General features: G+C 24.8%; 1 protein-coding gene across 6 annotated transcripts in view; it reads left to right on the top strand.

Moving 5' to 3' along the window:
- Window positions 1–27204, top strand: part of LOC145246012 (catenin alpha-like) — a 719405-nt gene that overhangs the window by 590866 nt on the left and 101335 nt on the right. For all 6 annotated transcript variants that reach the window (XM_080107821.1, XM_080107822.1, XM_080107823.1 and 3 more), the window contains one exon: window positions 19618–19691. In XM_080107821.1, coding sequence (XP_079963947.1) covers window positions 19618–19691 — 74 coding nt within the window. The remainder of the gene's footprint in view (window positions 1–19617; window positions 19692–27204) is intronic.

The following is a 27204-nucleotide window of genomic DNA, read 5'->3' as shown; positions in this document are numbered from 1 at the left end:
TAATTGGAATTTTTGATAATTCAACAGTTCAAATTAGAATTTCTGATAATTCAACAGTTACAATTGGAATTTTACAAAATAAACAGTTCAAATAATTAGAATTTTTGATAATTCAACAGTTCAAATTGGAATTTTACAAAATAAACAGTTCAAATAATTGGAATGTTTGATAATTCAACAGTTCAAATTGGAATTTTACAAAATAAACAGTTCAAATTGAAATTTTTGATAATTCAACAGTTCAAATTGGAATTTTACAAAATAAACTGTTGAAATAATTGGAATTTTTGATAATTCAACAGTTCAAATTGGAATTTTACAAAATAAACTGTTGAAATAATTGGAATTTTTGATAATTCAACAGTTCAAATTGGAATTTTACAAAATAAACAGTTCAAATAATTGGAATATTTATAATTCAACAGTTCAAATTGGAATTTTACAAAATAAACTGTTGAAATAAATAGAATTTTTGATAGTTCAACAGTTCAAATTGGAATTTTACAAAATAAACATTCAAAATAATTAGAATTTTTGATAATTCAACAGTTCAAATTGGAATTTTACAAAATAAAAAGTTCAAATAATTAGAATTTTTGATAATTCAACAGTTCTAATTGGAATTTTACAAAATAAACAGTTCAAATAATTGGAATTTTTGATAATTCAACAGTTCAAATTGGAATTTTACAAAATAAACTGTGGAAATAATTAGAATTTTTGATAATTCAACAGTTCAAATTGGAATTCTACAAAATAAACATTCCAAATAATTAGAATTTTTGATAATTCAACAGTTCAAAATGGAATTTTACAAAATAAACAGTTCAAATAATTAGAATTTTAGATTATTCAACAGTTCAAATTGGAATTTTACAAAATAAACTGTTGAAATAAGTAGAATTTTTGATAATTCAACAGTTCAAATTGGAATTTTACAAAATAAAAATTCCAAATAATTAGAATTTTTGATAATTCAACAGTTCAAATTGGAATTTTACAAAATAAACAGTTCAAATAATTGGAATTTTTGATAATTCAACAGTTCAAATTGGAATTTTACAAAATAAACTGTGGAAATAATTAGAATTTTTGATAATTCAACAGTTCAAATTGGAATTCTACAAAATAAACATTCCAAATAATTAGAATTTTTGATAATTCAACAGTTCAAATGTGAATTTTACAAAATAAACAGTTCAAATAATTAGAATTTTTGATAATTCAACAGTTCAAATTGGAATTTTACAAAATAAACTGTTGAAATAATTAGAATTTTTGATAATTAAACAGTTCAAATTGGAATTTTACAAAATAAACATTCCAAATAATTAGAATTTTTGATAATTCAACAGTTCAAATTGGAATTTTACAAAATAAACATTCCAAATAATTAGAATTTTTGATAATTCAACAGTTCAAATTGGAATTTTACAAAATAAACAGTTCAAATAATTGGAATTTTTGATAATTCAACAGTTCAAATTAGAATTTCTGATAATTCAACAGTTACAATTGGAATTTTACAAAATAAACAGTTCAAATAATTAGAATTTTTGATAATTCAACAGTTCAAATTGGAATTTTACAAAATAAACAGTTCAAATAATTGGAATGTTTGATAATTCAACAGTTCAAATTGGAATTTTACAAAATAAACAGTTCAAATTATTGGAATTTTATATAATTCAACAGTTCAAATTGGAATTTTACAAAATAAACTGTTGAAATAATTGGAATTTTTGATAATTCAACAGTTCAAATTGGAATTTTACAAAATAAACTGTTGAAATAATTGGAATTTTTGATAATTCAACAGTTCAAATTGGAATTTTACAAAATAAACAGTTCAAATAATTGGAATATTTATAATTCAACAGTTCAAATTGGAATTTTACAAAATAAACTGTTGAAATAAATAGAATTTTTGATAGTTCAACAGTTCAAATTGGAATTTTACAAAATAAACATTCAAAATAATTAGAATTTTTGATAATTCAACAGTTCAAATTGGAATTTTACAAAATAAACTGTTGAAATAATTAGAATTTTTGATAATTCAACAGTTCTAATTGGAATTTTACAAAATAAACAGTTCAAATAATTGGAATTTTTGATAATTCAACAGTTCAAATTGGAATTTTACAAAATAAACTGTTTAAATAAATAGAATTTTTGATAGTTCAACAGTTCAAATTGGAATTTTACAAAATAAACTGTTGAAATAATTGGAATTTTTGATAATTCAACAGTTCAAATTGGAATTTTACAAAATAAACAGTTCAAATAATTGGAATTTTTGATAATTCAACAGTTCAAATTGGAATTTTACAAAATAAACTGTGGAAATAATTAGAATTTTTGATAATTCAACAGTTCAAATTGGAATTCTACAAAATAAACATTCCAAATAATTAGAATTTTTGATAATTCAACAGTTCAAAATGGAATTTTACAAAATAAACAGTTCAAATAATTAGAATTTTTGATTATTCAACAGTTCAAATTGGAATTTTACAAAATAAACTGTTGAAATAATTAGAATTTTTGATAATTCAACAGTTCAAATTGGAATTTTACAAAATAAACATTCCAAATAATTAGAATTTTTGATAATTCAACAGTTCAAATTGGAATTTTTGATAATTCAACAGTTCAAATTGGAATTCTACAAAATAAACATTCCAAATAATTAGAATTTTTGATAATTCAACAGTTCAAATGTGAATTTTACAAAATAAACAGTTCAAATAATTAGAATTTTTGATAATTCAACAGTTCAAATTGGAATTTTACAAAATAAACTGTGGAAATAATTAGAATTTTTGATAATTCAACAGTTCAAATGTGAATTTTACAAAATAAACAGTTCAAATAATTAGAATTTTTGATAATTCAACAGTTCAAATTGGAATTTTACAAAATAAACAGTTCAAATAATTGGAATTTTTATAATTCAACAGTTCAAATTGGAATTTTACAAAATAAACTGTTGAAATAATTAGAATTTTTTATAATTCAACAGTTCAAATTGGAATTTTACAAAATAAACATTCACAATAATTAGAATGTTTGATAATTCAACAGTTCAAATTGGAATTTTACAAAATAAACAGTTCAAATAATTAGAATTTTTGATAATTCAACAGTTCAAATTGGAATTTTACAAAATAAACTGTGTAAATAAATAGAATTTTTGATAGTTCAACAGTCCAAATTGGAATTTTACAAAATAAACTGTTGAAATAATTTGAATTTTTGATAATTCAACATTTCAAATTGGAATTTTACAAAATAAACAGTTCAAATAATTGGAATTTTTGATAATTCAACAGTTCAAATTGGAATTTTACAAAATAAACTCTGGAAATAATTAGAATTTTTGATAATTCAACAGTTCAAATTGGAATTCTACAAAATAAAACTTCCAAATAATTAGAATTTTTGATAATTCAACAGTTCAAATTGGAATTTTACAAAATAAACATTCCAAATAATTAGAATTTTTGATAATTCAACAGTTCAAAATGGAATTTTACAAAATAAACAGTTCAAATAATTAGAATTTTTGATTATTCAACAGTTCAAGTTGGAATTTTACAAAATAAACTGTTGAAATAATTGGAATTTTTGATAATTAAACAGTTCAAATTAGAATTTTACAAAATAAACTGTTGAATAATTAGAATTTTTGATAATTCAACAGTTCAAATTGGAATTTTACAAAATAAACAGTTCAAATAATTAGAATTTTTGATTATTCAACAGTTCAAGTTGGAATTTTACAAAATAAACTGTTGAAATAATTGGAATTTTTGATAATTCAACAGTTCAAATTGGAATTTTACAAAATAAACATTCCAAATAATTAGAATTTTTGATAATTCAACAGTTCAAATTGGAATTTTACAAAATAAACATTCCAAATAATTAGAATTTTTGATAATTCAACAGTTCAAATTGGAATTTTACAAAATAAACAGTTCAAATAATTGGAATTTTTGATAATTCAACAGTTCAAATTGGAATTTTACAAAATAAACAGTTCAAATAATTGGAATTTTTGATAATTCAACAGTTCAAATTGGAATTTTACAAAATAAACTGTTGAAATAATTAGAATTTTTGATAATTCAACAGTTCAAATTGGAATTTTACAAAATAAACAGTTCAAATAATTGGAATTTTTGATAATTCAACAGTTCAAATTGGAATTTTACAAAATAAACTGTTGAAATAATTAGAATTTTTGATAATTCAACAGTTCAAATTAGAATTCTACAAAATAAACATTCCAAATAATTGGAATTTTTGATAATTCAACAGTTCAAATGTGAATTTTACAAAATAAACAGTTCCAATAATTAGAATATTTGATAATTCAACACTACAAATTGGAATTTTACAAAATAAACTGTTGACATAATTAGAATTTTTGATAATTGAACAGTTCAAATTAGAATTTTACAAAATAAACTGTTGAATAATTAGAATTTTTGATAATTCAACAGTTCAAATTGGAATTTTACAAAATAAACTGTTGAAATAATTAGAATTTTTGATAATTCAACAGTTCAAATTGGAATTTTACAAAATAAACGGTTTAAATAATTAGAATTTTTGATAATTCAACAGTTCAAATTGGAATTTTACAAAATAAACATTCCAAATAATTCGAATTTTTGATAATTCAACAGTTCAAATTGGAATTTTACAAAATAAACTGTTGAAATAATTGGAATTTTTGATAATTCAACAGTTCAAATTGGAATTTTACAAAATAAACATTCCAAATAATTAGAATTTTTGATAATTCAACAGTTCAAATTGGAATTTTACAAAATAAACAGTTCAAATAATTGGAATTTTTGATAATTCCACAGTTCAAATTGGAATTTTACAAAATAAACAGTTCAAATAATTGGAATTTTTGATAATTCAACAGTTCAAATTGGAATTTTACAAAATAAACTGTTGAAATAATTAGAATTTTTGATAATTCAACAGTTCAAATTGGAATTTTACAAAATAAACTGTTGAAATAATTAGAATTTTTGATAATTAAACAGTTCAAATTAGAATTTTACAAAATAAACTGTTGAAATAATTAGAATTTTTGATAATTCAACAGTTCAAATTGGAATTTTACAAAATAAACTGTTGAAATAATTAGAATTTTTGATAATTCAACAGTTCAAATTAGAATTCTACAAAATAAACATTCCAAATAATTAGAATTTTTTATAATTCAACAGTTCAAATTAGAATTCTACAAAATAAACATTCCAAATAATTGGAATTTTTGATAATTCAACAGTTCAAATTGGAATTTTACAAAATAAACAGTTCAAATAATTGGAATTTTTGATAATTCAACAGTTCAAATTAGAATTTCTGATAATTCAACAGTTACAATTGGAATTTTACAAAATAAACAGTTCAAATAATTAGAATTTTTGATAATTCAACAGTTCAAATTGGAATTTTACAAAATAAACAGTTCAAATAATTGGAATGTTTGATAATTCAACAGTTCAAATTGGAATTTTACAAAATAAACAGTTCAAATTATTGGAATTTTATATAATTCAACAGTTCAAATTGGAATTTTACAAAATAAACTGTTGAAATAATTGGAATTTTTGATAATTCAACAGTTCAAATTGGAATTTTACAAAATAAACTGTTGAAATAATTGGAATTTTTGATAATTCAACAGTTCAAATTGGAATTTTACAAAATAAACAGTTCAAATAATTGGAATATTTATAATTCAACAGTTCAAATTGGAATTTTACAAAATAAACTGTTGAAATAAATAGAATTTTTGATAGTTCAACAGTTCAAATTGGAATTTTACAAAATAAACATTCAAAATAATTAGAATTTTTGATAATTCAACAGTTCAAATTGGAATTTTACAAAATAAACTGTTGAAATAATTAGAATTTTTGATAATTCAACAGTTCTAATTGGAATTTTACAAAATAAACAGTTCAAATAATTGGAATTTTTGATAATTCAACAGTTCAAATTGGAATTTTACAAAATAAACTGTTTAAATAAATAGAATTTTTGATAGTTCAACAGTTCAAATTGGAATTTTACAAAATAAACTGTTGAAATAATTGGAATTTTTGATAATTCAACAGTTCAAATTGGAATTTTACAAAATAAACAGTTCAAATAATTGGAATTTTTGATAATTCAACAGTTCAAATTGGAATTTTACAAAATAAACTGTGGAAATAATTAGAATTTTTGATAATTCAACAGTTCAAATTGGAATTCTACAAAATAAACATTCCAAATAATTAGAATTTTTGATAATTCAACAGTTCAAAATGGAATTTTACAAAATAAACAGTTCAAATAATTAGAATTTTTGATTATTCAACAGTTCAAATTGGAATTTTACAAAATAAACTGTTGAAATAATTAGAATTTTTGATAATTCAACAGTTCAAATTGGAATTTTACAAAATAAACATTCCAAATAATTAGAATTTTTGATAATTCAACAGTTCAAATTGGAATTTTTGATAATTCAACAGTTCAAATTGGAATTCTACAAAATAAACATTCCAAATAATTAGAATTTTTGATAATTCAACAGTTCAAATGTGAATTTTACAAAATAAACAGTTCAAATAATTAGAATTTTTGATAATTCAACAGTTCAAATTGGAATTTTACAAAATAAACTGTGGAAATAATTAGAATTTTTGATAATTCAACAGTTCAAATGTGAATTTTACAAAATAAACAGTTCAAATAATTAGAATTTTTGATAATTCAACAGTTCAAATTGGAATTTTACAAAATAAACAGTTCAAATAATTGGAATTTTTATAATTCAACAGTTCAAATTGGAATTTTACAAAATAAACTGTTGAAATAATTAGAATTTTTTATAATTCAACAGTTCAAATTGGAATTTTACAAAATAAACATTCACAATAATTAGAATGTTTGATAATTCAACAGTTCAAATTGGAATTTTACAAAATAAACAGTTCAAATAATTAGAATTTTTGATAATTCAACAGTTCAAATTGGAATTTTACAAAATAAACTGTGTAAATAAATAGAATTTTTGATAGTTCAACAGTCCAAATTGGAATTTTACAAAATAAACTGTTGAAATAATTTGAATTTTTGATAATTCAACATTTCAAATTGGAATTTTACAAAATAAACAGTTCAAATAATTGGAATTTTTGATAATTCAACAGTTCAAATTGGAATTTTACAAAATAAACTCTGGAAATAATTAGAATTTTTGATAATTCAACAGTTCAAATTGGAATTCTACAAAATAAAACTTCCAAATAATTAGAATTTTTGATAATTCAACAGTTCAAATTGGAATTTTACAAAATAAACATTCCAAATAATTAGAATTTTTGATAATTCAACAGTTCAAAATGGAATTTTACAAAATAAACAGTTCAAATAATTAGAATTTTTGATTATTCAACAGTTCAAGTTGGAATTTTACAAAATAAACTGTTGAAATAATTGGAATTTTTGATAATTAAACAGTTCAAATTAGAATTTTACAAAATAAACTGTTGAATAATTAGAATTTTTGATAATTCAACAGTTCAAATTGGAATTTTACAAAATAAACAGTTCAAATAATTAGAATTTTTGATTATTCAACAGTTCAAGTTGGAATTTTACAAAATAAACTGTTGAAATAATTGGAATTTTTGATAATTCAACAGTTCAAATTGGAATTTTACAAAATAAACATTCCAAATAATTAGAATTTTTGATAATTCAACAGTTCAAATTGGAATTTTACAAAATAAACATTCCAAATAATTAGAATTTTTGATAATTCAACAGTTCAAATTGGAATTTTACAAAATAAACAGTTCAAATAATTGGAATTTTTGATAATTCAACAGTTCAAATTGGAATTTTACAAAATAAACAGTTCAAATAATTGGAATTTTTGATAATTCAACAGTTCAAATTGGAATTTTACAAAATAAACTGTTGAAATAATTAGAATTTTTGATAATTCAACAGTTCAAATTGGAATTTTACAAAATAAACAGTTCAAATAATTGGAATTTTTGATAATTCAACAGTTCAAATTGGAATTTTACAAAATAAACTGTTGAAATAATTAGAATTTTTGATAATTCAACAGTTCAAATTAGAATTCTACAAAATAAACATTCCAAATAATTGGAATTTTTGATAATTCAACAGTTCAAATGTGAATTTTACAAAATAAACAGTTCCAATAATTAGAATATTTGATAATTCAACACTACAAATTGGAATTTTACAAAATAAACTGTTGACATAATTAGAATTTTTGATAATTGAACAGTTCAAATTAGAATTTTACAAAATAAACTGTTGAATAATTAGAATTTTTGATAATTCAACAGTTCAAATTGGAATTTTACAAAATAAACTGTTGAAATAATTAGAATTTTTGATAATTCAACAGTTCAAATTGGAATTTTACAAAATAAACGGTTTAAATAATTAGAATTTTTGATAATTCAACAGTTCAAATTGGAATTTTACAAAATAAACATTCCAAATAATTCGAATTTTTGATAATTCAACAGTTCAAATTGGAATTTTACAAAATAAACTGTTGAAATAATTGGAATTTTTGATAATTCAACAGTTCAAATTGGAATTTTACAAAATAAACATTCCAAATAATTAGAATTTTTGATAATTCAACAGTTCAAATTGGAATTTTACAAAATAAACAGTTCAAATAATTGGAATTTTTGATAATTCCACAGTTCAAATTGGAATTTTACAAAATAAACAGTTCAAATAATTGGAATTTTTGATAATTCAACAGTTCAAATTGGAATTTTACAAAATAAACTGTTGAAATAATTAGAATTTTTGATAATTCAACAGTTCAAATTGGAATTTTACAAAATAAACTGTTGAAATAATTAGAATTTTTGATAATTAAACAGTTCAAATTAGAATTTTACAAAATAAACTGTTGAAATAATTAGAATTTTTGATAATTCAACAGTTCAAATTGGAATTTTACAAAATAAACTGTTGAAATAATTAGAATTTTTGATAATTCAACAGTTCAAATTAGAATTCTACAAAATAAACATTCCAAATAATTAGAATTTTTTATAATTCAACAGTTCAAATTAGAATTCTACAAAATAAACATTCCAAATAATTGGAATTTTTGATAATTCAACAGTTCAAATTGGAATTTTACAAAATAAACAGTTCAAATAATTGGAATTTTTGATAATTCAACAGTTCAAATTAGAATTTCTGATAATTCAACAGTTACAATTGGAATTTTACAAAATAAACAGTTCAAATAATTAGAATTTTTGATAATTCAACAGTTCAAATTGGAATTTTACAAAATAAACAGTTCAAATAATTGGAATGTTTGATAATTCAACAGTTCAAATTGGAATTTTACAAAATAAACAGTTCAAATTATTGGAATTTTATATAATTCAACAGTTCAAATTGGAATTTTACAAAATAAACTGTTGAAATAATTGGAATTTTTGATAATTCAACAGTTCAAATTGGAATTTTACAAAATAAACTGTTGAAATAATTGGAATTTTTGATAATTCAACAGTTCAAATTGGAATTTTACAAAATAAACAGTTCAAATAATTGGAATATTTATAATTCAACAGTTCAAATTGGAATTTTACAAAATAAACTGTTGAAATAAATAGAATTTTTGATAGTTCAACAGTTCAAATTGGAATTTTACAAAATAAACATTCAAAATAATTAGAATTTTTGATAATTCAACAGTTCAAATTGGAATTTTACAAAATAAACTGTTGAAATAATTAGAATTTTTGATAATTCAACAGTTCTAATTGGAATTTTACAAAATAAACAGTTCAAATAATTGGAATTTTTGATAATTCAACAGTTCAAATTGGAATTTTACAAAATAAACTGTTTAAATAAATAGAATTTTTGATAGTTCAACAGTTCAAATTGGAATTTTACAAAATAAACTGTTGAAATAATTGGAATTTTTGATAATTCAACAGTTCAAATTGGAATTTTACAAAATAAACAGTTCAAATAATTGGAATTTTTGATAATTCAACAGTTCAAATTGGAATTTTACAAAATAAACTGTGGAAATAATTAGAATTTTTGATAATTCAACAGTTCAAATTGGAATTCTACAAAATAAACATTCCAAATAATTAGAATTTTTGATAATTCAACAGTTCAAAATGGAATTTTACAAAATAAACAGTTCAAATAATTAGAATTTTTGATTATTCAACAGTTCAAATTGGAATTTTACAAAATAAACTGTTGAAATAATTAGAATTTTTGATAATTCAACAGTTCAAATTGGAATTTTACAAAATAAACATTCCAAATAATTAGAATTTTTGATAATTCAACAGTTCAAATTGGAATTTTTGATAATTCAACAGTTCAAATTGGAATTCTACAAAATAAACATTCCAAATAATTAGAATTTTTTATAATTCAACAGTTCAAATGTGAATTTTACAAAATAAACAGTTCAAATAATTAGAATTTTTGATAATTCAACAGTTCAAATTGGAATTTTACAAAATAAACTGTGGAAATAATTAGAATTTTTGATAATTCAACAGTTCAAATGTGAATTTTACAAAATAAACAGTTCAAATAATTAGAATTTTTGATAATTCAACAGTTCAAATTGGAATTTTACAAAATAAACAGTTCAAATAATTGGAATTTTTATAATTCAACAGTTCAAATTGGAATTTTACAAAATAAACTGTTGAAATAATTAGAATTTTTTATAATTCAACAGTTCAAATTGGAATTTTACAAAATAAACATTCACAATAATTAGAATGTTTGATAATTCAACAGTTCAAATTGGAATTTTACAAAATAAACAGTTCAAATAATTAGAATTTTTGATAATTCAACAGTTCAAATTGGAATTTTACAAAATAAACTGTGTAAATAAATAGAATTTTTGATAGTTCAACAGTCCAAATTGGAATTTTACAAAATAAACTGTTGAAATAATTTGAATTTTTGATAATTCAACATTTCAAATTGGAATTTTACAAAATAAACAGTTCAAATAATTGGAATTTTTGATAATTCAACAGTTCAAATTGGAATTTTACAAAATAAACTCTGGAAATAATTAGAATTTTTGATAATTCAACAGTTCAAATTGGAATTCTACAAAATAAAACTTCCAAATAATTAGAATTTTTGATAATTCAACAGTTCAAATTGGAATTTTACAAAATAAACATTCCAAATAATTAGAATTTTTGATAATTCAACAGTTCAAAATGGAATTTTACAAAATAAACAGTTCAAATAATTAGAATTTTTGATTATTCAACAGTTCAAGTTGGAATTTTACAAAATAAACTGTTGAAATAATTGGAATTTTTGATAATTAAACAGTTCAAATTAGAATTTTACAAAATAAACTGTTGAATAATTAGAATTTTTGATAATTCAACAGTTCAAATTGGAATTTTACAAAATAAACAGTTCAAATAATTAGAATTTTTGATTATTCAACAGTTCAAGTTGGAATTTTACAAAATAAACTGTTGAAATAATTGGAATTTTTGATAATTCAACAGTTCAAATTGGAATTTTACAAAATAAACATTCCAAATAATTAGAATTTTTGATAATTCAACAGTTCAAATTGGAATTTTACAAAATAAACATTCCAAATAATTAGAATTTTTGATAATTCAACAGTTCAAATTGGAATTTTACAAAATAAACAGTTCAAATAATTGGAATTTTTGATAATTCAACAGTTCAAATTGGAATTTTACAAAATAAACAGTTCAAATAATTGGAATTTTTGATAATTCAACAGTTCAAATTGGAATTTTACAAAATAAACTGTTGAAATAATTAGAATTTTTGATAATTCAACAGTTCAAATTGGAATTTTACAAAATAAACAGTTCAAATAATTGGAATTTTTGATAATTCAACAGTTCAAATTGGAATTTTACAAAATAAACTGTTGAAATAATTAGAATTTTTGATAATTCAACAGTTCAAATTAGAATTCTACAAAATAAACATTCCAAATAATTGGAATTTTTGATAATTCAACAGTTCAAATGTGCATTTTACAAAATAAACAGTTCCAATAATTAGAATATTTGATAATTCAACACTACAAATTGGAATTTTACAAAATAAACTGTTGACATAATTAGAATTTTTGATAATTGAACAGTTCAAATTAGAATTTTACAAAATAAACTGTTGAATAATTAGAATTTTTGATAATTCAACAGTTCAAATTGGAATTTTACAAAATAAACTGTTGAAATAATTAGAATTTTTGATAATTCAACAGTTCAAATTGGAATTTTACAAAATAAACGGTTTAAATAATTAGAATTTTTGATAATTCAACAGTTCAAATTGGAATTTTACAAAATAAACATTCCAAATAATTCGAATTTTTGATAATTCAACAGTTCAAATTGGAATTTTACAAAATAAACTGTTGAAATAATTGGAATTTTTGATAATTCAACAGTTCAAATTGGAATTTTACAAAATAAACATTCCAAATAATTAGAATTTTTGATAATTCAACAGTTCAAATTGGAATTTTACAAAATAAACAGTTCAAATAATTGGAATTTTTGATAATTCCACAGTTCAAATTGGAATTTTACAAAATAAACAGTTCAAATAATTGGAATTTTTGATAATTCAACAGTTCAAATTGGAATTTTACAAAATAAACTGTTGAAATAATTAGAATTTTTGATAATTCAACAGTTCAAATTGGAATTTTACAAAATAAACTGTTGAAATAATTAGAATTTTTGATAATTAAACAGTTCAAATTAGAATTTTACAAAATAAACTGTTGAAATAATTAGAATTTTTGATAATTCAACAGTTCAAATTGGAATTTTACAAAATAAACTGTTGAAATAATTAGAATTTTTGATAATTCAACAGTTCAAATTAGAATTCTACAAAATAAACATTCCAAATAATTAGAATTTTTTATAATTCAACAGTTCAAATTAGAATTCTACAAAATAAACATTCCAAATAATTGGAATTTTTGATAATTCAACAGTTCAAATTGGAATTTTACAAAATAAACTGTTGAAATAATTAGAATTTTTGATAATTCAACAGTTCAAATTGGAATTTTACAAAATAAACAGTTCAAATAATTGGAATTTTTGATAATTCAACAGTTCAAATTGGAATTTTACAAAATAAACTGTTGAAATAATTAGAATTTTTGATAATTCAACAGTTCAAATTAGAATTCTACAAAATAAACATTCCAAATAATTAGAATTTTTGATAATGCAACAGTTCAAATGTGAATTTTACAAAATAAACAGTTCCAATAATTAGAATTTTTGATAATTCAACACTACAAATTGGAATTTTACAAAATAAACTGTTGACATAATTAGAATTTTTGATAATTCAACAGTTCAAATTGGAATTTTACAAAATAAACATTCCAAATAATTAGAATTTTTGATAATTCAACAGTTCAAATTGGAATTTGACAAAATAAACATTCCAAATAATTAGAATGTTTGATAATTCAACAGTTCAAATTGGAATTTTACAAAATAAACAGTTCAAATAATTGGAATTTTTGATAATTCAACAGTTCAAATTGGAATTTTACAAAATAAACATTCCAAATAATTAGAATTTTTGATAATTCAACAGTTCAAATGGGAATTTTACAAAATAAACTGTTGAAATAATTAGAATTTTTGATAATTAAACAGTTCAAATTAGAATTTTACAAAATAAACTGTTGAAATAATTAGAATTTTTGATAATTCAACAGTTCAAATTGGAATTTTACAAAATAAACTGTTGAAATAATTAGAATTTTTGATAATTCAACAGTTCAAATTGGAATTTTACAAAAAAAACATTCCAAATAATTAGAATTTTTGATAATTCAACAGTTCAAATAAGAATTTTACAAAATAAACTGTTGAAATAATTAGAATTTTTGATAATTAAACAGTTCAAATTGGAATTTTACAAAAAAAACATTCCAAATAATTAGAATTTTTGATAATTCAACAGTTCAAATGTGAATTTTACAAAATAAACTGTTGAAATAAATAGAATTTTTGTATAATTCAACAGTTCAAATTGGAATTTTACAAAATAAACATTCCAAATAATTATAATTTTTGATAATTCAACAGTTCAAATTGGAATTTTACAAAATAAACAGTGAAAATAATTGGAATTTTTGATAATACAACGGTCAAATTGGAATTTTACAAAATAAACAGCTCAAATAATTGGAATTTTTTATAATTCAACAGTTCAAATTGGAATTTTACAAAATAAACTGTTGAAATAATTAGAATTTTTGATAATTCAACAGTTCAAATTGGAATTTTACAAAATAAACAGTTCAAATAATTGGAATTTTGATAATTCAACAGTTAAAATTGGAATTTTACAAAATAAACTGTTGAAATAATTGGAATTTTTGATAATTCAACAGTTCAAATTGGAATTTTACAAAATAAACATTCCAAATAATTAGAATTTTTGATAATTCAACAGTTCAAAATTGGAATTTTACAAAATAAACATTCCAAATAAGTGGAATTTTTGATAATTCAACAGTTCAAATTGGAATTTTACAAAATAAACTGTTGAAATAATTGGAATTTTTGATAATTCAACAGTTCAAATGTGAATTTTATAAAATAAACATTCCAAATAATTAGAATTTTTGATAATTCAACAGTTCAAATTGGAATTTTACAAAATAAACAGTTCAAATAATTGGAATTTTGATAATTCAACAGTTAAAATTGGAATTTTACAAAATAAACTGTTGAAATAATTGGAATTTTTGATAATTCAACAGTTCAAATTGGAATTTTACAAAATAAACATTCCAAATAATTAGAATTTTTGATAATTCAACAGTTCAAATTGGAATTTTACAAAATAAACATTCCAAATAATTGGAATTTTTGATAATTCAACAGTTCAAATTGGAATTTTACAAAATAAACATTCCAAATAATTGGAATTTTTGATAATTCAACACTTCAAATTGGAATTTTACAAAATAAACTCTTGAAATAATTAGAATTTTTGATAATTCAACAGTTCAAATTGGAATTTTACAAAATAAACATTCCAAATAATTAGAATTTTTGATAATTCAACAGTTCAAATTGGAATTTTACAAAATAAACAGTTCAAATAATTAGAATTTTTGATAATTCAACAGTTCAAATTGGAATTTTACAAAATAAACAGTTCAAATAATTAGAATTTTTGATAATTCAACAGTTCAAATTGGAATTTTACAAAATAAACAGTTCAAATAATTAGAATTTTTGATAATTCAACAGTTCAAATTGGAATTTTACAAAATAAACAGTTCAAATAATTGGAATTTTTGATAATTCAACAGTTCAAATTGGAAGTTTACAAAATAAACTGTTGAAATAAATAGAATTTTTTATAGTACAACAGTTCAAATTGGAATTTTACAAAATAAACTGTTGAAATAATTAGAATTTTTGATAATTCAACAGTTCAAATTGGAATTTTACAAAATAAACTGTGGAAATAATTGGAATTTTTGAAAATTCAACAGTTAAAATTGGAATTTTACAAAATACACTGTTGAAATAATTAGAATTTTTGATAATTCAACAGTTCAAATTGGAATTTTACAAAATAAACATTCCAAATAATTGGAATTTTTGATAATTCAACAGTTCAAATTGGAATTTTACAAAATAAACTGTTGAAATAATTGGAATTTTTGATAATTCAACAGTTCAAATTGGAATTTTACAAAATAAACATTCCAAATAATTAGAATTTTTGATAATTCAACAGTTCAAATTGGAATTTTACAAAATAAACAGTTCAAATAATTGGAATTTTTGATAATTCAACAGTTCAAATTGGAATTTTACAAAATAAACTGTTGAAATAATAAGAATTTTTGATAATTCAACAGTTCAAATTGGAATTTTACAAAAAAACCTGTTGAAATAATTAGAATTTTTGATAATTCAACAGTTCAAATTGGAATTTTACAAAATAAACAGTTCAAATAATTAGAATTATTGATAATTCAACAGTTCAAATTGGAATTTTACAAAATAAACTGTTCAAATAATTAGAATTTTTGATAATTCAACAGTTCAAATTGGAATTTGACAAAATAAACTGTTGAAATAATTGGAATTTTTGATAATTCAACAGTTCAAATTGGAATTTGACAAAATAAACATTCCAAATAATTAGAATGTTTGATAATTCAACAGTTCAAATTGGAATTTTACAAAATAAACAGTTCAAATAATTGGAACTTTTGATAATTCCACAGTTCAAATTGGAATTTTACAAAATAAACAGTTCAAATAATTGGAATTTTTTATAATTCAACAGTTCAAATTGGAATGTTACAAAATAAACTGTTGAAATAAGTAGCATTTTTGATAGTTCAACAGTTCAAATTGGAATTTTACAAAATAAACTGTTGAAATAATTAGAATTTTTGATAATTCAACAGTTCAAATTGGAATTTTACAAAATAAACAGTTCAAATAATTGGAATTTTTGATAATTCAACAGTTCAAATTGGAATTTTACAAAATAAACTGTTGAAATAATTAGAATTTTTGATAAGGCAACAGTTCAAATTGGAATTTTACAAAATAAACTGTTGAAATAATAAGAATTTTTGATAATTCAACAGTTAAAATTGGAATTTTACAAAAAAAAACTGTTGAAATAATTAGAATTTTTGATAATTCAACAGTTCAAATTGGAATTTTACAAAATAAACAGTTCAAATAATTGGAATTTTTGATAATTCAACAGTTCAAATTGGAATTTTACAAAATAAACTGTGGAAATAATTAGAATCTTTGATAATTCAACACTTCAAATTGGAATTCTACAAAATAAACATTCCAAATAATTAGAATTTTTGATAATTCAACAGTTCAAATTGGAATTTTACAAAATGAACAGTTCAAATAATTAGAATTTTTGATAATTCAACACTTCAAATTGGAATTTTACAAAATAAACTGTTGAAATAATTAGAAATTTTGATAATTCAACAGTTCAAATTGGAATTTTACAAAATAAACAGTTCAAATAATTGGAATCTTACAAAATAAACAATTCAAATAAATGCTTGTTTAATCCATGCTAAAGGGCTTTTAGAATGAGGCGGGATGTCGGGACCATATCCGTAAATGTTAACTAAAAAATTGAAAGAAACATGTAAACGTAATAATTTTAACAGAAGAAATAAACAAAACGAATATTAAACCAAGAAACAACGACCTACCATAACAGGTTTTTTGTTTTATTTTTTTTCTAAGTTTTTACTGTAATTTGTTTTTTTGGGTTTGTATTACTGTACACATAGATTCGAAAAAGTTGTCAAAAAACAAATATATAACAAATAAATGTTACCAAAGGCAAGATAAGTTACTCTTCTACCTATTTGGAAAAGTTTTTAGTATTTTATTTAATGTAACATGTTTATTCAATAAACACAGTATGTTTTTCGAGCTGATTAAACGTTACATTAAATAAAAACACTAAAAAATTATCCAATTAGGTAGAAAAGTAACTTATCTTGCCTTTGGTAACATTTATTTGTGATATATTTGTTTTTTGACAACTTTTTCGAATCTATGTGTACAGTAAAACAAACCCGTTTTTTTTTTTGTTTTTTTTTTTTTGTCCAATGAAAAAGTTCAAAATAATACAAATAAACAAATTTTTTTTTTCAAGTTTTTGTGTAGTGATTTAAGAAACTTTTTGTTTTTCAAGAAAAAGATTAATAAATTGTTTTCTTTTTTTTTATGGTGGTTCTTAACATGAGGGGAATATCTATTCAGAAAGCTGTTTTAATATGGGGAGGTTGGGGAGGGGGTGTATATTCCGAAAACTGTTCTTAACATGGGGAGATTGAGGAGGGGTGTTTATTCCAAAAGCTGTTCTTAACATGGGGCGGTTGGGACTGCTTGCGTGCGTATGTATGCATCTCCACCCACATCCATTTTTTCTCAGATCTTTTAGCGATGATGCACTTTTTCGCCACAGGAAACGCAGTTTTTTCTTCTTTTTTTTTCAGCAATTATTTTTTTTTTCTTGACAATATGAAACCACTTGTTCCGGAATCAAATATTTTTCCAAACTGGAGATATTCATTTTTTTTGTTCACACAGATTTCAGAAAAGGGCTGTTACAAGTGTGTGTGTTGTTTAATAAATTTAATGATTTTTATTTCCTTCCAATTTTTGTTTCGAAAAGTTTGTCTGCTACTTTGCAGTGCATTGATTGGCTGACATCACATTACAATCAAACCTGAGCACATGACGTCATGTTCTGAGCAAAGCCGATCAGACGTTGAGTTACGTCTAGTTCAAATTCTAGATAAGTACCCAAATATTTGAAATAGAATTGTAAAATAGTCTTATTTTAACATTTAAAACAACTTCATTGTATTATAAATAAAATGAAATGAAAGAAAATGGCGGTAGTAATTGAATAAATGTCCTGTTAGTAAGCAATTAGAGAAGAATCCATATTATGAAGTTTAAAATGAATGTCCTGTTTTTCAGGAATGGAGAAGAATGTCTATACATATGCAAGTGTTAAAGTCAACTCATATCCATGTGTCTATGTGTGTATGTGTTACATTGTCAAGTTCCCGTGTAAATGACTGTAGTCATGTTGGATCCCTGAGTTTTTTTGTTGAACTCAGTGCCAGATGGTCTGAGGGTGGTAGTTGTGGTTGCATCCTAAGAAAGGAATTAAAGGATTGAATAAAGCGTCATGAATGAATAAAATAGCTGTACACTTTGTGGCAGAGGAAGAATATGTCAAATGTCTTTTATAAGCTTTGATCAAGATATAGAAATTTACATTTAATACAAATTAGACACAGGGCCATCAATAGTGTGGGAAATGGGGGTTATTGATCATCCTTAGTTAATAATTAAAAAAAAAATGTTTATCTTACTCTTAACTAGACTTATCTCAATCAGCACAATACCACATTTATTGCAGAGGGCACTTCTACCAAAGATATTCCTAAATTTGTTGAAACTTTGATTCCTACATGGAAAGTGTGAAACCTAGTTGTGTGTATTTAGATAAAACAACCAATAATGTAGTTTACATGTGACAAGTCAGTGCAATGTCTTTATTTTAAAGAAAGGAGATAATCTTCTACAACACATTGGCTTGACATGAATGTCGTTCAGTACTCCAAAATGTAAATTAATTTAATTTTTTTATTAAAATTTTACTCACTTATTTTCTGTAATTTACATTAATATTTTTCACTGATAACTAAATACATCCCTAAGTTTTCCTGATATTTTATTTTTAATTTCCATATTTCACTTGATTGTCAATAAAATTTCTTTACATAGGATATGATTTACCATGTGTATGTCACAATATTTTATTTCTTTTTACAATTACATTTTAAAATTGTTCATGTCAATGTATATTTTTATATTTCTATTTGTTGTTCTAATTTCATGGTTTGTGGTTTTTATGTTTGTATAGGTCCTTGAAGCCCAACGGAATGTCTACAGTTTTCACCAAAAGATTACTTCAGATGTAACTGAGACGCTGCACAAGTACATAATTTTAACTCTATTTTAACATTTTGTTTTTTTATATATTTCATTTTAATATAATTGTTGACACCCATATTGATGTGAAATATTAACATACTACCTCACTCCATCTGTTTACAAATACATTCCTATTCACTACTGTTTACAAATACATTCCTATTCACTACATCTTTTTTAGATGATCGGTACATCAGTGTTTGTGTTCATTTAGAGAAGACATAAATTATATGTAGGATTGTCATTAAAAAAAAAGCAAAGAAATACATATGTTTCCGAATATCTATATATATATATAAAAGTGCACATTTTATGTATGTCCGGCAAAGGCTTTTTTTGCCAGGCTTCTCGCGCGGGGGGGGGGGGGGGGGGGTACTATTTTTTAGAACTTTTTATATACCGTCTAAATAATAATATCTAGGATTTATGAACGTGCATCGCATTTAGATTTATTTACATCAACTTTTATAAGATTCGCACTATTTCGCTGTATCGCCTGTTTGTTCAGTTTTTTAGTATAAATAAAGTGAAACTAAATTGAAACGGTGTGTGTTCTCGGCTTTCACGCCGGAACGTCCAGAAAGTAATCAGCTTTTGATTAATGCGGTAGAAACCATTATATCAGACAATTGCTTTCATTTGGACACTCCCATTTTTTATGTGGAGCTGGTTTTCAACCCAAAATCTTGAGGAAACAAAACCAAAACAAACTTGACTGCGGGATTGATGTTTGACCTAATTCACTTTTTAGTTAAGTCATCAGTTTTTGTTTTTTTTTCGCTTTTGCCTCAAGGATTCGAGTTCAAGCCTACCTTACCGCCTCAAATTTTTTTTGTTTCTCAAACACCTGGGCACCGCCGGACCGTTCGTATTGCATCATGTTCATTTTTTTAATTGTTTTTTTTTTTTTCACAATTTTTTTTTAGAAGTTTTAACATTGTTTTTATAATATTTAAACAGGGTTATTACTTCGCTTTGTTTTCATTTTACACCCCCACCAACACCACCACACCTCTAAACACCTAGGCAATGCCGGGTACCCCTGCTAGTTTTAGATAAGGCTTGACAATTTGGATTATTCAAGTGGGCTTGTGGCACAACAAATAAATAATAAGTTCTGTGCTACTAATAAAAAATATGCTTTTTATAAAGTACTAACTTTCAAATGGCATGTGTCAATCCAGTTAGATTATTAGTTTACAAATTACAGTAAAGCTACTGTTACAAATTTTCAAATCGATGGAAAAATCTGAATTTTGTTATTTTGATAAATTATTGCTTTCTAATCAGAAAAAAAATAATGTTCCAGCAAAGTAATGTCTTGATAAGAGTTATTTGAACTCTACTCTCTTGGAAACAATGTTTAAGAGGGAGAATTTCTTTCTTGCAGTATTGACTGAATCAAACAAATATTACAACTATTGCTCAAATACAAAAATGACAAAGAAAGGACAAAAACAGGAGAACAGTGTAAAAGAAAGGAGTGGTATTTATTGCACCATTGAGTACAAAAATCACAAATAGCTGAAGGTCAAATGTTTAGGTTTTAGATAAACAATATTTTCATTGACTATTGGAATTGAATATTTTGTCGAATTCATTAATAACTTGTTCGCAGCCCAGCATTGCCCGCTCATGCAATACGTTTAACCATGATATTGTAATTTATACATATTGCGTATGTATTATTGTAGAATCAATCCTCTATTGAATATTATATATTACAAGGAATAATTTGCCTGGTGAACTAATTAGCAAAAACATGAAAATAAAAAAATAATGATAATCGATTAATTGTGTGTATTGTAATTAATAACAGTTTCACTTTTACTTCATCCATGATTTTGTCAATAGTTTTTAAAATATTGCGACACAGTTATTCTCTGTATCATTTTTATCTAATAATAAAATATTGGTAAAAATGATATGACCCATGTGATAATTCAAATTAAGTCTGTGTTTGTTTACAATATCATGTCAGCTTATATTTGGGCCTGACTATGAATGCCATGGAAAAAAATCACTTCTGATTAATGTTTCGTTTTAAAATATGCAAACAAAGAAATGATTTGTGGTGATTTTAAATGGTACTTCTTATTTTGTGGTAAAATTGAACTCATTAATTAAAAAAAAAAAAAATAAAATGGTGAGGTACACCCAGGTTTGAACAGGGGATCATTCAATCTGTAGTTGAAGGCTCTACCACTAAGGTATATCTGTAGATTATAATAAATCAGGTTTTTAAGAAGAAATTATTTGCTGAAATTTTATTAAAATCGTCTGCAAATAAAATGCTATTGTTTTGCTAGTGCACTGATATGCAACACACAACTTAAAAGGAAATCAGTATTGCTTCACACACAATAGTAGATTGGATGCAATTCATCCGAGAGGTTTGTGATCAAGACATTGCAAACAAGCTAAAAAATGATACAATGAAAACAATAGCACTAAAGAAATTGAAATAAATGAATCTTTTATTTCAAGAGACAGAGATGGAGTTTTCAGAGCTGTAGATAAATGGACTAACCAATTCAACATAACGAGAGTAGTTATTGTTATTCATTGTTCTCGATAATTTGCCTAAAACATGGATAATATCTAATGGATGGACTGCATATAAAGATCTGGAAATGACAGATATGTACATTCTAAGGTAATTCATGAAAGTTAAGCAATCGCCATCATAGTCGCCCACATCAACATTATGTGTATGTTTGCTACAAGGGAAAATAACATGGAATAGATTTCTGACTTGACTTCGTTTGAGGGTTCCAGATGACTGCAAACTACCATGAAGGTCTGTAGAGGCCAATATAGTGATGGAAAGCCAGACCTTGAACCTGTGGTGAACCTTGTAAACCTGTGAACTGGAGCTTCAACATCAGTTTCTATGGTATGTAACCATGTCTTCAGCTGGCCTCCTGGACAACTTCACCAAACTTGGAGTTCTGAAGCTATTGCTTCATGGATGAACTCTTCTGAGTTGCAGCACACAGCATCGCTGAACCAGAAAAGTCTTTCCTTTAAAAGAGATTGGATAATTTTGCATGGCATCCTTATTTCGGTATTGAAAACGAAATGATGCCAGCAAACTCACAGAATTCAGTAGAATTAGTCAAGCACTTTGAGCATTTTGAGATCCTCAACCTTCATCAGTCAGGTTTCGCAGCTGTAGAGAAGGATCAGGATCTATCAAGTGCTTGATAGATCCTGACTTTCATGTCAAGACCACAAACAAGGTTTTAGGTTACTGAAAGCATGTTGGGCATCAATATCTGACCCATGATGATGAACATTGAACCTAAGTACTTGAAACAGTCAACCTCCTCTGGGGGTTCCCCATTGAGAAGAGTCATGCTTTTCTCTGAGGGTAAGAATACTGCAGAGAACATTTTTGTTTACGTTTGTACAAATCTTAGATGAGAAGTGGTGCATTTTGTCTATGACTGATTGGATGTAGGCAAAGTTTTCTCAAAGAATGACAATGTCATTAGCATAATTAAGATCAATTAGGATAAGGTTACAGCCAACAAAGATACTAGGAAACTCAGCAAGTCTGTTGTGGATGATCCAGTCAATGGTTTAGTTAAATTGTGGGGGAAAGAACACAGCCCTGTCTAACTCCAGAGTGGATGTCAAAGAATTGATTCCTGACCAAAGCAGCAAACTTTTCTGCACTTGAAGCAGCAATATGCTTTCATGAGTTAAGCAGCTTTATTGGCAGTTCATCTGCATGCATTATCTCCCATAATGCACCTTGGTTCACTTAATCAAATGCTGTAGCAAAGTCTACAAAGCAAATGATTGTGAATTGTTGACAGCACCAGCATTGTTCAAGAGTTTTCTGTAGAGTGAAGATTTCATCTGTGTGGTATAGCCTGGAGTTCAAATCGCTTGATCAATCGTCACTAAACTTGGTCAAAATATTGATCATGATGCAAATTAGAACTGATTTAATTTTTAGATATCTAGTTTAAAGGTTAAAGGTGAAAGCCATATTTTTTGGCAATAACTTTGGTTCACTTCATTGTAGAGACTCATTGCTTTGTCCAAATTGTAGCTAATAAAGTTCTCCATGTATTATGGTTTTGAACTTGAAAAGTATCATTAAAGCTGAAAATGTTGCGGTAGTTGAATTTTCTATTTTTAAAAATTTTAACGTATGAATCTGATGCCATTTCTCTGACTCTGACCTCTCAAGCTCAGATGAGGAACAAAAATCCCAAACTAGGAAAACTGTTCCAACTATAGACGAAGGAAACTTCCCACGATTCTTAGTTATCGAATTAATTGAAAATAAAAAAAATTGGAAACTTATCACCTTTTCTAATAGAAAAGTTATCATCTATAAAAAGTAAACCAAAAATGATTAAAAAAACAAAAGATGGAAATCTACTAGTTGAGATAACCAATCTTAGAGATGCTCAATCTCTACTCAAAATGAAGAACTTCCATGAGTACAAGTACAAAGTCTTTCCCCATAAAACACTAAACACTAGCAACAGAAGAAGAAATAAAAACCGAATTAGAAAAATAAGGAATAATCAACCACATCCGCATAAACATAAAAAGAAACAATAAAATAATAACCACCAACACATATTAACGTTTAACAAACTAACAATACCTAAAGAAATAAAAATTGGCTACTTATATACGTAAAAGTAGACCAATATATCCTAGCTCCATTAAGATGTTTCCACTGTCAAAAAAATGGACATCATAAAGAAGTCTGTAAAGGAATAAAAATATGCAGAAAATGCGGCAACAAAGAGCCTGGCCAAACCGAAGAAGAATGCATAAATGAGGTGAAATGTACTAACTGCAAAAAAGATCACCTGATCTTCTCTAAAATATGTAAAAAAACATATAAAAAAGAAAAAGAAATAATGGAAGTAAAGTACAAAAAACACAACCTTTCCAGAAGCCAGAAAAATAGTTGAGACGTACATGAAAGACAACACATATGCTGAGACAACAAAAAAGACAACTAAACCATACCAACATAATGAAATACATGATTAATATAGGGAACTGATAAACAAACTGATTACATTAAATATTAAAGAATGGCCAGAATTTCAAAATAGCCTAAAAGAAAAATACTCAAATCTGAGAAACAATAAAAATAACAAATTTAAACAAAGAAAGTAAGATTCCATCTACAACAGAAACATTAAAAAAATTATCACAGAAACCAACAAAACAACCACCAGAAATTAATAAACACATAAGCAATGATAAAACAGCAAATAAAGAACGTTCCAGAAAAGAAGAAAACCAAACAATAGACACTCAAAATAGATTCCAAATTCTAGAAAAAATGGAAACCGAAAACACCCTAGATAAAAAAAAGAAACCAAACTTAAGTAATCAAAAGGGGAAAAATGAACAGGAAACCAAAAGATGGTGGAATAAGATCTAATTATAATGAACTTCTTATACTCGTTTCACTCTTCAACCCAACTATTATCTGCTTACAAGAAACCTTCCTACAAAACAATAACCATTTCAAAACACCAAACTATGAACAATGCAACTATTTCCATAACGCAGGCCTTCATGCTAATGGAGGCACCTGAATTCTTGTAAGCAATTTCTCTGTCAAAACAAATCTCTAAGCAATTACAACTGAAGTCACGATCTGCTCAATATACCTCCCACCTCATGAACCAATACATGAAAATGAACCAGAAATAAATAAAACCTTCACCGTTCATCCTCATAGGAGACTTTAACTGCCACAGTATGCTATGGGGATGTAAAGTTCCTTTTGGAAACAAAATTGAACAACTAATTAACAGAAATGACTTATGCTTTCTCAATCAAAAAAATCCTACATACTTAAATCTAACAAATGGATCAACTAGTGCCATTGATCTTGCCATGTGCGATCCATCAAGCTTCTTGGATTATACATGGAGCACTTACAAAGAACCCTGTGGAAGTGATCACTACCCTATTATAATCATTTACAGTAACTCCATCCAAAACCACATACCCAGATGGAACACAAATAAAGCCAACTGGTCCAAATTCAAAGAACTTTGTTGACTAAAATTAACAGAACACCAAATCCAAACAATAGAAGAATTCACAGAAGTACTCATAACTATAGCCAAAAAATGCATACTGAAAAATTCTCCTCCTGGAAAAAAAAAACAAGCCATGGTTCAATCCAGAATGTAAAACGGCCATTAGACAGAGAAAGGCAGCCTTAAGAAAATTTAAAAAAACCCAACCAATTTAATAGAATACAAACACCAAAGAGCTAAAACTCGAAAAACAATTAAAGAATTCAAAAGATCCTGCTGGCAACAATTTGTCAACAAAATCAACATCACCACTAAACCCAAAACCGTCTGGAAAATTATTAGGAAAATAACTGGAAAATATAATCCGAATCCAATCAAACACCTCCTCACAAATAAACAGAAAATAACCGATAAAAAAGATATTGCTAAAACCTTTGCCAAAAATTCATCATCAAAACACTACCATAAACAATTTCAAATACTTAAGAAACATGAAAAGTATAAAATAAACTTTAACTCCCAAACCCAAGAGCCTTACAATGAAATCTTCTCACTCAATGAACTAGAAACTCCTAAACCTTTTTCTAACAACTTGCCCTGAACTATGTTCAGTTTCCGTTCTGTCTCCACTTCGATCTTACGACCACTCTGTTGTATCAATTAAGATAAAAATGAAATGTAAAAAGTCTTCAGACGTACCCTCCATCGTACAGTACATTGATACTCTATGGCAGACTGGGATAGCTTCTATACATTTATATCAGATCTACCTCTACGTTCCATGTTTAAAAAGGATGTGTCCTCTATGGTATCAGACCTGACAGAATGGTTAATTGTAGGTATTGACCGTTTCATACCCTCAAAAAAGTCCCAGCAAAAATCTAACAGCCAGCCGTGGTTCTTTCCAGAATGTGCTGCTGTCATTGCGCACAGAAATCACTTTTTCCACTGCTTCCAACGTAATAGATGTATGGAAACTAAAGCCGCTTTCAGGACTGCCAGCAACCATTGTAAGAAAATAATAAAGAACTCAAGAGAGTTGTATGCTCAATCTGTCAAGTCCAAAGTAGCTGAGCAGCGGCTTGGTTCCCACCAGTTTTGGCAAATAGCAAACAGAATCCTGCATAGAAATGTGTGCTCTATCCCAACTATCATCAATGGACCTGAGTTAATCTCGTCAACATCAGACAAAGCCAAACTCTTTGCCAAGAACTTTGCCGCTAATTCTACCCTTTGTGACCAAGGCCCCCCAATATTTCCTCCTGTATCAGAAAACACTATGTGATATACAAATATCTATACATGATGTTGCCAAGCTAATCCAAAAAGCAACTTGCCCTGATGGTATTCCAATTATAGTACTCAAAAAACTTCAACCAGAACTAGCACCCATACTTACAAAACTGTTTAAACGTTGTCTTAAGGAGAATTGCTTCCCATCACCCTGGAAAATCTCATCAGTATGCCCCGTATTTAAG

This window comes from Euprymna scolopes, chromosome 23 (assembly GCF_053919585.1).
Source record: "Euprymna scolopes isolate OS-2025 chromosome 23, ASM5391958v1, whole genome shotgun sequence".
NCBI lineage: Eukaryota > Metazoa > Mollusca > Cephalopoda > Sepiida > Sepiolidae > Euprymna > Euprymna scolopes.
The sequence above is the reverse complement of the archived record's forward strand: the minus strand, read 5'-3'. Positions and strand labels throughout refer to the sequence as shown.